We start from the raw sequence: 15,253 nt of genomic DNA on the forward strand, positions 1-15,253 counted from the left end.
GATCATTGTTGCCCTTGATCACCCTGATGATATTTATCCACCAATGAACTCTGAGAGCAGGTTATTCCCACAGAGGGCAGTGAAAGAGCAGCAGACAACAGCAATCCTGCCAGGCATTCTGAAAGTAATCCATGGAAGTGCAGCAGGGAATATTAATGTTGGACTTTCACCTATACTCCGGCCTGGAAGACTGTTTGGATCACCTCCTTTGACTTCAGCCAAAATTAGTTAAGAACGATAAGCAATAATAGGGTGAGAGACAGACAGATGAAACCTGCTCCACTTTTGCTCACGTTATCCATTGGATCTTGGCCTAAAGCTCCCTGACTTGGCGTCCCTGATGGAATCCTATGATTGGATAATATAATATAATATCAGTGTCTGCTCCTATTTATCCTCTACCTTGGACCTGAAAAGGTAAGTACCGTCTTTAATTTTCTAAAATGTTCAATCATTCATAAAATGTATAAAAGATCATGTCTGCAGTTGAACTGTTTTTTAAAAATGTTTACAGTTGTATTCTAAATTTAAATTGACGTTGAATCTTGTTAATTAATGACACTTCAAGCATTCACTTCAGTGGTGATTACACAATTAGTCAATCAGACATGCGTGAAGGCACTTGATCTTGATCTCAGGTGATTATCTGATTAAATTCTCCTCAAATGCATTGGATTCAAAAGTATTGGAGTAAGCATGATTTGATATAAACAGAGTTAGTGATAAGAAAAACCCGTCAAAACGGTGGCATGTACAGGGAGGTATATAGGGAGTTTATCCAGTCGTGAGCGTCATTCCCAGTTAGGTGAGGAATTATCAAATGTTAAGAAGAAAGAAGCGCCATTAGGGTTATGTGAATTAGAGATATTAACAAAAACATGCTCTATCATGCAAACACCGCTTTTATTCAATATGTAGTGATTTGGGTATATTTCGATACATCAATTTGTGACAGTCCCATGATCGTTCCCATTTTCATCTGATGCAACAATAACTCAACTTTCCATTGGTCTCCCCAAAAGTTGTCTTATCTAGTTAAACCTGATGTAAATATTGTACAGTAATATTACTCTAAGTTTGTCTACACAGTAGTGTATGTATACTTAGCAATTTCTGAATGTTACATCAGACAAATGTTTGATGTGTCAGATCCTTTACTCTAAACTGACATGGATAGCAAGGAAATGATGTGTAAATAAAACTTGGAGCTACCTTCCTGTACTGTATCGCACGAATCATTCACTTTTTTCAGCCCTTTAAAGACATCCCTGCATGTGTGAACCAATGAGCTTATTGGTTTGCTGTGCCCAAATGCAATGAAAAGTTTGTCACACCAGATGAGTTTTTAAGGACTCATGAATTGTAAATGGGACTGTCATTTTTCAGTCAATATCAATACATGTGAATAACATCGAGGCACTCTGGAAGACAAACACAGACGGGACAGACATGCAGAAAGGCCAGACCTTTCTGTCTGGTGAGACAGTAAAGAAAACAAAGGAGTTGAAGGAAAGAGGAGTGAACATGCATGCAGTAATGTGGAGTGATTACCAATGATAGTCAGTTCAGAAAAGCATTCTGGGAGACAGTCTGAAAAGGAGTTAACTCCAAGGATGAATACGTCATTCCAGGTAAACACAATTCAATGAGCGTGCGATGCAGTTGCTAAAGGCGATGGTTTCAACGCTGCTATTGAGATGATGTGATTTGGCAACAAAAAAGTACATTTTAAAAAACATGTTCTGTTTGCACATGATAGCCATAGGAGGTAGTAATGGCACCTTAGGCACCCCAAAGAACGTACTATAAAAAAAGATATCCGGTTAGAGGTCAACCCTTTACTTATTTCCAAATACATTATGTAATGCTTACTGATAGCTATCTATATAACATATCTAATATGTGACATAGCTATAGAAATGAGGGAAATATACTGTAACGACCTTGGGGTAAAAGAGGATATCGACTCTGGTTCGAGACCTGATCCCTACCAGTTCATTACATTGGTGACAGAAGTGATCGGACCTTGTATCCATGACAGTGTGTGTGCTTGGCCTATAAGATTTAGAGTCGCAAGCTAGCGCTCTTTGAAAGGAGGGAGTAGTGTAAGAGCAAATATCAACTCTGCCCACTTGAGCATGCTTTTGGGGTACAGTCAATTTATTTTACCTTTATTTAACTAGGCAAGTCAGTTAAGAACAAATACTTATTTTCAATGACAGCCTAGGAACAGTGGGTTAACTGCCTGTTCAGGGGCAGAACGACAGATTTGTACCTTGTCAGCTCAGGGATTTGAACTTGCAACCTTTCAGTTACTAGTCCAACACTCTAACCACTAGGCTACGCTGCCGCCCCATAATGTGCTGGACTTCGGACTAGAATGTAGAGGGTTCGAAACCTGCTCCCTGACGGTTTCATTACAATACTCTGCACCTCTCAGAAAAAAAACGTGAATTATACCTCTGTTAGTGGGTAACCAAGTAAGCACACACATCTGCATGTAATTGTGTTAATATGGTTGGAGGTAGGTAGAATGCACAAAAAAATGTGTTTAATGGCTATCAAAGTAGCGTATCTAAGCTTGAATCCATATCTAATTTTCCACTGCTTCTTATTGCTATAATATGAATCGGACCAAACAGAACAAAAAAAATTACCTTCTGTTCACCAGCGAAGACGACATCATCAGCACCATGCAAGAGCCACATGACATAGTCATATGATACGCACGCACATGATTGGTTGAAAGAAAAGTGGAAGGAGGGGGGGGGGGGGGTCACATGGAAAATACAAAACATTTTAAAAATGATGTAAACATGGGTAAGGAACAAAATAATAAGAATGTTAAAGACAAAATGATTCAAAACAGAAACATGACAAAATAAATACATACGTTCAGAACAGAACTACTTTGCACATCAAATAGGCATAGAAAACATGTACAGCAATTAGATACATGAAGCATTTCAGGATTGCAAGTGCAGGTTTTTAGTGTATTCAAAAGATGTCATGACCAGAAATAAGTTCACTCATATATGCACAAATTTGACTGGATACCAATTCCATGAAATGCTATTTGTCTAAAATTGCCTCATGCATCTTTCTTTGAAACAGTATTTCCTCTGGACTGGAATTAATGCGAAAATCAGTTCGATACTATTTCTACACACAAAAAATAGTGGCTTTGTATAAGACTGTCGCTTATACTTTGGCTCTTGACCATAAAGGATCTTCATACAGCCCTGTGGTCTGTATAAATTGAACATTTTGGCTCCAACCAAGACAGTTGTGTAAAAGAAAAGAAAAACAGAGGAAACTCTGCAGTATTAACAATACTGATTGACAAAGCACATTGTAAAATGTTACATGCGCAATGAAATATGGTATGCCAGTATGACAACTACTGTATGACCACATGAAGCATTGGGGGGGGGGAGGGTTAAAGTATTTGGGACACATTTGACATTCAGTCACACATTGTACAATTGCATACTGTATCTAAGGCCATATTGTCAAAAGATATGGTCACGACGTATGAGAATGCAGTGTAAACCCATACCATAGTATAAATTCCCATACTTTAAGATATTATGCTTAATATGTTTATAGAGGAAAGAAACATGAATTACAGAAACACAGAGTGGACTCTGAACTTCATTTTATGAATTCTAAACACACCACTAGACATAAAACATACTTACTCCGATTAGCTGGTGTCAAATACATTTAACGTATGCACATGGAAACACACCTGAAGCCTTTAGGGCAAATTCCTCATGTCATATTTCACATTTAGCCAGCTAGAATACTAATCACACATGAAGGCAATCAGTATTGATAAATGACTGAATCTTTTAATATGATTTACATAGACCTTACAGTGCATTCGGAAAGTATTCAGACCCCTTGACTTTTTCCACATTTTGTTACGTTACAGCCTTATTTTAAAATGGATGAAATAGTTTTTTTCCCCTTCATCAATCTACACAAAATACCCCACAATGACAAAGGAAAAACTGGTTTAGAAATGTTTACAAATTAATAAAAAGTTAAAAAATGAAAACCCTTTACTCAGTACTTTGTTGAAGCACCTTTGGCAGCGATTACAGCCTCAAGTCTTCGTGGGTATGCCGCTACAAGCTTGGCAACCTGTATTTGGCGAGTTTCTCCCATTCTTCTCTGCAGATCCTCTAAAACTCTGCCAGGTTGGATAGGGAGTGTCGCCGCACAGCTATTTTCAGATCTCTCCAGAGATGTTTGATCAGGTTCAAGTCCGGGTTCTGACTTTGCCACTCAAGGACATTCAGACCCGAAGCCACTCATGCGTTGTCTTGGCTGTGTGCTTCAGGTCGTTGTCCTGTTGGAAGGTGAACCTTCACCCCAATCGGAGGTCCTGAGTGCTATGGAGCAGGTTTTCATCAAGGATCTCTCTGTACTTTGCTCCAGTCATCTTTCCCTCAAACCTGAATAGTCTCCCAGTCCCTGCCGCTGAAAAACATCCCCACAGCATAATGCTGCCAACACCATGCTTCACCGTAGGGATGGTGCCAGGTTTCCTCCAGACATGAAGGTTGGCATTCAGGCCAAAGAGTTCAATCTTGGTTTCATAAGACCAGAGAATCTTGTTTCTCATGGTCTGAGAGTCTTTAGTTGCCTTTTGGCAAACTCCAAGCGGGCAGTCATGTACCTTTTAATGAGAAGTGGCTTCCATCTGGCCACTCTACCATAAAGGCCTGATTGGTAGAGTGCTGCAGAGAAGGTTGTCCTTCTGTAAGGTTCTCCCATCTCCACAGAGGAACTCTGGAGCTCTGTCAGAGTGACCATCAGGTTCTTGGTCACCTCCCTGACCAAAGCCTTTCTCCCCCGATTGGCCAGGAGGCCAGCTCTAGGAAGAGTCTTGCTGGTTCCAAACTTCTTCCATTTAAAAATGGAGGTAACTGTGTTCTTGGGGACCTTCAATGCTGCAGAAATATTAGATGCCCTTCTCCAGATCTGTGCTTTGACACAAACCTGTCTCGGAGCTCTACGGACAATTCCTTTGACCTCATGGCTTGGTTTTTGCTCTGACATGCACTGTCAACTGTGAGACCTTATATAGACTGGTGTGTGCCTTTCCAAATCATGTCCAATCAATTGAATTTACCACAGGTGGACTCCAATCAAGTTGAAGAAACATCTCAAGGATGATTAATGGATGATTAATGGAAACAGGATGCACCATAGCTACATTTTGAGTCTCATAGCATACATTCCGAATGCACTGTATATGCACTACAATTTAATATTCTACAAGTGAGTCAAAATCAAATGAGTAACTAATAGAGCACTGTTATATTAGAGCTGTTATATGATGTATATTGGTTAGCCTAGAAATATACTTGGCACATGACCTACAAAATAGTTCCTCAGGTATCCTTAGATTTTCTACATTAGACAGATAACAGCAATTTGACAGACCCATAGCACAGCCACACACAATGAACACAACTATACTGTACACCAGGGCCCAATGTTGACCCATAGCAGCATCAAAGCATTCAGCCAATCAAATCAGCCATGCTTATCCCAACAATACTTTAGGGATACCCGATTTGCCCTTCCCAAACATGTATGTATCCAAATTCTTAAGAGCATTAAACATATGAAAAGCCTACACATGTGGGAACTTCAAAATTTAAACAACAAACCACAACTTTCCTAGTCAATTCAAAATAATCTCATCAGTAAGTGACATCAACAACCATGAGTCTCAGTACAATTCTACAAGAAAACATAGCTTTATCGTATAAAAGGAAGTCGCTTATTCATGCCTCTCGTTCTTCACCACCTGAGCCTTTTTTTATTTTATCCCTCCCCTTTTCCCTTTCCATCCTTCTCTTTTAATGAAGCACAGGAGTTATGTTAGGACGGATTCACATCCCTACAGTTTGGCATTCATTAGTTTGTTTAAAATATTGGTCAAATCAAAATACTGCTGTCTTTTTTTCCTAAGCAGTCTGATCTTCATGTTGTTTACTGTATTGTATTATCCCTGTGGCCATCCTTCAAAGCACAGCATGCCGATGGCTGGGCAACATTGTCCAATTGTAGGCAGCAGACACCGTCACCCTCCTTTTTCTTTTTAAATCACAGAATGGTTCTCTTTCAAAAACCTCCGGTCTGTCAGAATAATCTCTGTCTCGCCTCGCTGTCTGTCAAACCAGGCTCCCTTATTCTCGACAGGTATATGTAACGCATGCTGTAATGGTTACCCATGGGACACCCGGAATGTTACCTGACGTCACTGTCAATACCATAGCCACCAGGGGAAAGAGAGAAGGGGAGGGAGCTGCCTACATCTTAGAAGAGTGTTCAAACATTGCACCTGGCTTAGCAGAGGAGCCACAGACACACAGACAGGAAGAGAGATAGAATGAGCAGACTATATATCTAAAGGGCAGAGAAGCTCTTGGTGTGCTAACGCTAATGGTGGCGATGTTATTTAAATGGAAGGATGGTCACTTCCTTCTTTAGACTAATCAGACAACATGCAGCAGTGATCATTAATGTTACAGTGATCAATCCCCTAATAAAATGCGCGCTGCATGCTGCACTGCTTTGACATAAAAATAAATAATGTCTGTAAAGCCCAATCGGAAGTTTCCACTCTAAATTAAACGCACGGCAAACTGTGGGGGCCGATGCTAAATGCACAGTGGTGTGAATATTGCTGATGAATACATGCGTTCATTGGAAGGAAATTAGAGGGAAATAGTAGAGGCAGTAGAGGGGAAACCTGTTTCTCACAGGCAGAGGTTAGTCAGTGGAACTCTACTAAGGATCGAGGCAGTGAGCAGAGTCAGTGACTGTCTCTCTGTATCACATCCCTTTAACTAATAACAGTACATCAGTAGCTCCTTGTCACTACACCGGTTCTCTCTACAGAGTGATGACGTAGCACTAAGCAGTGGTAAGACCAAGCAGACATAGAGGGACATCGGGGGTAGAGAGAGAGACACACCACATACTGCCGGCATACTCACTAAGGGCTGCACTTGTTGAAGGAATGAAGGTTGGTGTCACTGACGAAACTGCAAGATGGTGAAAACATGGTGAGAGGTGCCCGTGATTGCCCAGAGAGGGCAGTGCCAGTCGTTAGTGTTACAGACGACTGGCTGTTCTGATGGCAGAGCACCACCTCGGTACACATCAGTCATCTACTGGCACCAACACACCACAGAGCGTAATTTCGACTTTCACATAAGGCTTATGCTGAGCAGCATAAAACACCTCACGAACAAGAGCACTTTAAAATCATGATGTACGGGACAACATCACATTCATAATAAGAAAATGTCATATCACAGGTCTATTCATGCCATTATCTGAGAATGTAGAGCCGTGTATTTTACTGTGTTTTTATCAGTAAAATCAGTAAAATCAGCTGGAATCTACATTGTACAGCAATAAACTAAAGTTTCACACCAAAAATGATTCTTATCTTCATTAGGAACACCAGCAGGTAGCACATGTACTGCCCCGTAAATTCTAAATACATAATTGGCTTCCCCACATTCCCAACACAATTCCTAAGGGCAGATGAGTTTTCACAAGGCTTGTTTAAAGCAGGTAGAATAGCTGTTTGTCATTGTTCGACAATCATCAATAGAATTGAACCCACTTTATCAACAAACTAATTTCATTCCAACTAAGCTGATTTCTCAAGATAATCACGATTCATTACCCACAAGGTAGGTGTCCTTGTAAGAACCACAGATCTGTACAAAGACTCATGATGACTCAATGAAAAATGTATCATTGTTTGTCAGCTGAAAAGAGTGACATTAGAAACTATTCTCTTGTATGACAGACATCGTGTTATTAGTGACAAAAGCATATTGTGTAAGGGAACCATAAAATAGACTATCAGTGTACAAATCAGCCTAGTTTGCTAGGCTGTTTGTACACAAGTGGGGGTAGAACTGTCTAAGGTAACCAGAGTTTTTGTTCCAGGGGTGTCAGGCCTTCCTTAGATACACACACGAGGTGAGAAATGTTATGGCAGACAAAGACACTAAAGTGATAAAAGCAACATTGACAGAACGCTTGGTAGAACACAGTCAATTTAAAAGGAGAATCGTTTTAATTTGAAAGTAGTGCAGTATTGCAGAAAGCAATAATCCACTCCACAAATCTTTGAAAAAAAGCATGTCCACTTTTGACATGATATTTGCAAGAACCGCTCAAAAGCCATCGACTTTGCAAAGAAGCATCACACTGCTTGACTCCCTGTAAACTCTCATCAGTTCAGAAACAGAAGTACAATCAGAAACTCACAATAGAGTTGTTTCACCGGTGAGAAGTTGAGTGATAATCCGTCTTGCATGAGCAGGCCAGCAACTTTGTCTGGCAATGCGCAGATATTGCAAATTACATATTTGTGGTAAATTCCAGGGAAGATATGTTTTGAGAAAATGGGGAAAATTACTTAAGGATTTTTTTTTAACCTTTTAATTTTTAATAGGGATTAGGACATTTTGGCTAGCTAGATAATAACCAATTTAATAGCCTCCCGAGTGGTGCAGAGTTCTAAGGCACAGCATCACAGTGCTGAGGCACCACAGCCAGCAGTGACCGGGAGTCCCAATTGGCCCAGCCCCGACCAAGTCAGGTAGGGGAGCTCTAACGACTTCTTGTGGGCGCCTGCAAGCTGACTTCGGTCGTCAGACTTCCGGGTTTAGAAGCAGCATGTCTTGACCTACCCCTTTCCCGAGACCATTGGGGAATTGCAGTGATGAGACAAGGTCGTATCTACCAATTGGATATACCGAAAATGATGTAAGATTACAAAAAAAAGAACAAGAAAAAATTACCAATTAAAAAAAATGTCTGCGCAATTACATAATAGCTAAAAGGCAGTCAATGTATTTATAGCCAAGTTTCTGCGGTGCCCCAGCCAAGGCACCTAAATCATGTTAGAAGTGTTTCTGAAAAACCAATTAGTTGAAAAATGCCAAGAGAGGCTGAGACATCCCTAGAAAGGCGTACTCACTGTCCAATTACGTCAGGTCACCAGCTGGACTGCTGCTCGTTATGCTGCCAGTGATCTCCTTTTGCCCAGCCTGAGTGTGTAGGGAGCATTTTGTGTGGTAGCTGCTGTTGTACATGTAATTTGAAGTGTGGTTGCTGATGTTAGAACAGTCGAATTCAGGGGTCTCCAAACTTCCGTCACCACCTCAGCCTCGATCACCATGGCTGCCTCACTGGTGACTCCACCTACAGAGTTAAAGAGCTCCTCATCCATGCCACCTACAATGTTGTTCTCAGGGCTATTGCCATGGGTCACAGGGTCTCTGTTGCCTTGGCTGGACGGAGGCTCAGTGTGGTCATGGCAACAAGGAGGGGCCTTGCTACAGAAACAGCTGTGATACTGTACCTTGGACATTCGTGCTGCCCTTTGTAGGTTGTTAGGTGGACCTCAATACATGGGATAGTGTCCTCTGTCTTCGACATGGTGCCCATGACTACACCTCCCTGGTCCTCAGCTGTACTCTCTTTGGTTGAAATGTCCTGGGGTTCTGGTAAGTTACAGCAACCTCAAGCATTGGGTCAGCCCTCAGGGAATCATCCTATCCCTTTGCAGGTTATATGGACACCTGGGTCACTATATTTCTAAATTAAGACTTGTCTTCTGTCCTCAACTGATGAATACACTGTGTAGAATGGTTTTATGCCATTTAGCAGATGCTCTTATCCAGAGTGAGTGCATACATTTTCATGCTGGTACACCGCGGGAATGGAAATCACAACCCTGATGTTGCAAGCGCCATGCTCTACCAACTGAGCCACACGGGAACCTAGTACAATGGCATGACACAAATGTACATGTGAGCACTCACTAGGACCTTTCTTGTAGTCCCTACTATGACATACATGCCTGCACACACAACCTAATTAAAGGAGATGAGTTAACTTGTATAACCAGAATACATCTACTTAGCTCAATACTTTGAAATAATTCCTCAATTAAATGTAATTTAACATCAACAGCTTTGCACTACATTTACAAGTTGTCCCTTCCACTCGAAATAGTATAGTAACTGAATACAGCAATAGAGAAGACTAAAGTTGATGACATCCCTGGGCTCCTGGTTATTCACGCAGGCCCTGATGAATGTTAAGTGAGTGTTGAGTGTTCGGACGATTATCCCACCAATCACCTCTCCCATCCAGACGGGTTCACCTCCACTACAAAAACAGATGATGCGATCCATCTCCTCCAAGAGAATCCGTATCATTTAGAGATATGGTCTTTGTTGCGCTTCTCTGCCTTCTGTATCAGAGTCTTGTGAGGGGAAAAATAGGCTTCTCAGTAATGGGGCCTCACACTGTCATGGCTGAACAGAGATGCTATAAACCCAGAGGAAAAGCAGATTGTCTGGCGAATTAGGGATGCCTTAATAACGGAAACAAACTATCAGCCGAGGCTGAAGCGAGGCTGAATCCTGTCTGTTGCCGATTTCTCAAGTTACATTAAAATTGTTTCGCATTAACCATGAGTCATCATTGCGGCTCAGACCTTTGTTTGTAAATGCTACTGTATTAGCAATGACACTCTCCCAACATGTTGTTATTTCTCCTTATGTTCATACTAATTACTGCGTATATGTACAATTGGCTAAGGGATGCGTGACTATTTGCAGTCAATCAGGGGTCAATCAGTTCACTGTACAAAGGGAAAGGGGACAAGTCACAGGGGAGAAGCAAGTACTATAAATGATCTATGGAACTATGGAATTGCTATGGTACATGGTCACTCACTTATTATAAATTCAATGTCTATGTTAAGAAACTACAACAACTAAGACAAACCTGAGTCCACGTTAGAGTAATGAAATGGTATGCCACCTGGAAAGGTTTACGAGACAAGAGATATTGCGTGAGTATTTGCTTGAAGGCAAATACTCTACCAAAATGCCCCAATCAAAAGGTTGAGGCAATGGTCAGATAAATTCTTAATTCAATGACATAACAGACCAAATTCCATTGTTGAAAGTAAATGTATCTACACCAGTTTCCCAACTCCAGTCCTTGAATACCCTCAACAGAACACATTTTACTTGTTGTAGCACTGGAAAAACATACCTGATTCAACTCATCGAGGGATTGACCAGGGCAAACATTTGGGGGTTGGGGGTACTCGAGGACTGAAGTTGGGAAACACTTTATCTACACTACTACTACCACCAATAGTTAATTCAGTATTTTTTTACAAAGATTTCAGAAATGAATGTTTAAAATAAACGGATGAAATGAAAACAAAGACAAAGAAAAGGGATGAGAACTTACTTGTGAAAGCATAGCCTGAGAAGTCAAAGTAAACAAAAAGAGATGGGTAAACATGAATAACAAAATCAGTAGAAATAGAAACAATGAGAACAGAATGGTAGAAGTTGACTGTCCTGTCACTTCAGAATTGACTATGAACCATGACCGACAGTGATAATAGGATAGTTCACTTTTGTAATATATATATATATATATATATATATATATATATAACCAGTAAAAAAAAGAAGCAAGTATTCTAAATTTAGAGAACTCAATAAAAATACCTAATCAATGTACTTTATCATCAATTAGGCATGTTAAAGGGCAACTGCACCACTTTTTGATTTCATATTCCTCATCTCCAGCACCAAACCAGTGTTTACATTTGTAAAAATGGCACGTTTCAATGATCTATGGTTAAAAAGATAAGAAAGGTCCTAAAAAATACTTATTTGTGAAATCACAGGGTAGGATTAAAAGTTTTTAAAAAACAGGGATTTTCAAAATCTGGAAAGGGTTTCTAGCCAGAGGGAGGTTTTGTTCTTGATTCCCACGTCACCGCGAATCTCAGTGTTTGAAAATCACTTAATTAAAAAAAAAAAACTTTTGATGATGACATTCGGTATAACATATTAACATATTTATTTTTCTCCTACAAAACAAATACGCTGTTTTCATATATGTAAACACTGGTTTGATTCTGGAGATAATGAATATGAGGTTGAAAAGTGGGGGAGTTGCTCTTTAAGGATCCTGGATAGACTTAAAATAATGTCACTGTACTTTTAAGCTAAGAAAACAACCAGAGCATTATGAATTCACTGTTTATCTGATTAAAAAAAAGGTACTCAATGCTCCAAATTACGAAGTAATAACAGGACAAGGCATCCCTCTAGACTTCAGACTGAAAAAAGGGTAAATCCAAGTGGCAGCTAAGGGTGACTGCTGCAGAAGCAGAAGGTTTAAAGCACAGATGGAAGTGTGGCAAGAAGCAGAACCCGAATCAGACTGATTCATGCCTTAAATACAATGTGTTGAATCAGAACGGAATAAACCTTTATAACTAGCCAGCACAGCAACTTCAATCAGCATGACTGGCAAACTAGGAGGGAGAAGAGAAAAGATGGGGTGGCTATTCCATTCCAACTCTCTAATTCCTTCAGCACCTGTGTTTTGGGATGGCTATCGCAGTGTGTGAATCTCGCCAGATTAATATTATGCTATTTCATTAAGCAGCTCTTCCAAGTTTTTTCCACTTACTTAATTTGTGTAAAGTGGCCTTAATAAAACAGCCAAAAAGAGGAGCAATTATAAACTAATCAGGAAGTACATTTGTCTCTCACTATGCCCGTGCTACTCTAGAAGTATAACAATATTTTCACTGCCTGACTTTTGGATTTTTCCGAAGTGAGAATGTGCAGAAACAACCTCTTCTTACTCGTGACGGCATCTGAGATTCAGAATAACAAACCCTCAGTGCTGACTTATCTGAAGATACCATTATTCCATACGATATTCCATTATATTGGCAAATGTATAATGTATGGTTTTATTCCAAATTCACTATGCTTTAGAAGTTTAAGAATTTCCAGGAGTGATGCTTCAGTGATGGTTGTGTAGTAAGTGATGCTTCAAAGTGATGTTCACACAAAACTCCTTTCAATCAATTATTAGGTAGTAGCATTCATTGATCCATCAAATATCTGTCGAGAGAAAATCTCAAAATGACAAAGGATTATGCTCTGATAACTTCAGTTGTCCTCATGAAGAACCGTGACAAACACACAGACACTATGGTCACAAGGAGCAGTGTGTGTGTGTGTGTGTGTGTGGGGAGGGGGGTACAGAAACTAGGATTGCACCCCCCTTTCACCCTCCATTATATGAAGCACTAGGTCCCTAGCCCTCCTTCCCCAACCCTTCCATGCAAACAGACACGCAGTCTGGGGTCAGTTGGCAATGCATCCCCGGAGTGGAGTGGCTGGTCTATCAGAGAGATCGGAAGGGGGATGCATTACTTTTGGCGCAGGGGGCTTGGGGTGGTCGTGGCTGGATGGCTAGACTGCACTAGGTGGTGATGGGGAGGAAAAGCATTACAGTCAGGTGAGTGCTATCGCTCTGCAGGAGGGACAGGGAAGAAGGGAGGGAGCAGGAGGGAACAGGAAAGGAGGGAGGCACTTACGGACTGGCTCAGTCTTGAAGTTCTGGGGAGGGCTGCTCTCGCCCTCGCCCTTGCCGTTGATGGCGGACATCTTGACCTCATAGAAGGTCTCGGGCTTCAGGCCAACGATGGTGATCATGCTCAGGCCTGTTGGAGGAAAAAGGGTTTTTAGAAAGCTCCATTAAAGCTACTCATCACGGACCCAGTCACCCGGCTGGCGGATGAAACCCATGTCTTGGATGGGTCTAGGAAGAGTAATGCGATGGTAGGGCCTGTGCTAAAAAGAGCAGAGGACAGGACAGAGTGCTGGCTGTTATTTTGATCTCCTCTCTTTCCAGGAGCAAGGCAGTGTGGTGGAGAAGATTGTGAGCGGAGAGGAGGTGTGATGGCATGACTGTTTCTTGTGTATGAGCGAGCGTGGAGGCTCGTCCTCGTTTGTTTGAGTGAGTGTGTGGGGAGGTGTATTGCTTGACCCTGTGTGTGTGGGGGCGAGGGTGTGCGAGAAAGTCATATGTTGAGGTTGGTTATGTTTGTTTCTGTGTGTGTATGTGTGTATTTTCAAGTCCATGAGTAGATTTTTTTCCACAACAAGCAGGACATTCTCCAAACACCCGACAGGGCCGACATCCCCGATTTTTGCAAGAGGAAGCAAAGCAGGTACAGAGGTCAAAGAGCCGATGCCTCGTGAGGACCCGGAGAAGGCGAGTGGAAAAGCTGCAGTTACCGTCAATACTACTCACCAACGTGCAATCATTGGACAATAAATTAGACGAGGTACAATCACGAATATCCTACCAACGGGACATCAAAAACTGTAATATCCTATGTTTCATTGAATCGTGGCTGAATGACGACATAGAGATTCACTTAGCAGGACATACGCTGACCCGGCACGATAGAACAGCACAATCCGGTAAGACGAGGGGGGGCGGTCTGTGCATATTTGTAAACAACAGCTGGTGCACGAAATCTAAGGAAGTGTCTAGATTTTGCTCGCCTGAAGTAGAGTATATTGTAGGCCACACTACTCGCCTAGAGAGTTTTCAGCTATACTTTCGTGGCTTTACCACCACAAACAAATGCTGGCACTAAGACCGCACTCAGCCAGCTACATAAGGAAATAAGCAAACAGGAAACCACTCACCCAGAGGCGGCGTTCCTAGTGGCCGGAGACTTTAATGCAGGGAAACTTAAATCAGTTCTACCAAATTTCTATCAACATGTTAAATGTGCAACGAGAGGGGAAAAAAATTATAGATTGCCTGTACTCCACACACAGAGACGTGTACAAAGCTCTCCCTCGCCCTCCATTTGGTAAATCCGACCACAACTCTATCCTCCTGATTTCTGCTTACAAGTAAAAATGAAAGCAGGAAGCACCAGTGACTCGGTCAATAAAAAAAAGTGGTCAGATGAAGCAGATGCTAAACTACAGGACTGTTTAGCTATCACAGACTGGAACATGTTCCGGGATTCTTCCAATGGCATTGAGGAGTACACTGGCTTTATCAATAAGTGCATCAAGGACGTCGTCCCCACAGTGACTGTACGTACATACCCCAACCAGAAGCCATGGATTAAAGGCAACATTCACACTGAGCTAAAGGGTAGAGCTGCCGCTTTCAAGTTGCGGGAATCTAACCCGGAAGCTTACAAGAAATCCTGCTATGCCCTGCGACGAACCATCAAACAGGCAAAGCGTCAATACAGGGCTAAGATTGAATCATACTACACCTGCCTCTGACGCTCGTCTTATGTGGCAGTGCTTGCAAACTATTACAG

At 41.5% G+C, this 15,253-nt stretch overlaps 1 protein-coding gene across 15 annotated transcripts in view; it reads right to left on the minus strand.

The window, feature by feature from the left end:
* LOC109892854 (neural cell adhesion molecule 1) overlaps positions 1-15,253 on the minus strand; it is a 291,531-nt gene that overhangs the window by 24,184 nt on the left and 252,094 nt on the right. For 4 of the 15 annotated variants that reach the window (XM_020485678.2, XM_031826755.1, XM_020485683.2 and 1 more), the window contains 2 exons: positions 13,493-13,618; positions 2,658-2,660 (listed from right to left, as the gene is read on the minus strand). In XM_020485678.2, the coding sequence (XP_020341267.2) occupies positions 2,658-2,660; positions 13,493-13,618 (129 nt within the window). Of the gene's footprint in view, positions 1-2,657; positions 2,661-7,022; positions 7,071-10,851; positions 10,888-11,328; positions 11,344-13,492; positions 13,619-15,253 lie in introns of all 15 variants that reach the window. The other 11 variants (XM_020485679.2, XM_020485680.2, XM_020485684.2 and 8 more) reach the window with 4 other exon arrangements.

The sequence above is a fragment of the Oncorhynchus kisutch genome, linkage group LG6 (genome assembly GCF_002021735.2).
Source record: "Oncorhynchus kisutch isolate 150728-3 linkage group LG6, Okis_V2, whole genome shotgun sequence".
In the NCBI taxonomy this organism is placed as follows: Eukaryota; Metazoa; Chordata; class Actinopteri; order Salmoniformes; family Salmonidae; genus Oncorhynchus; species Oncorhynchus kisutch.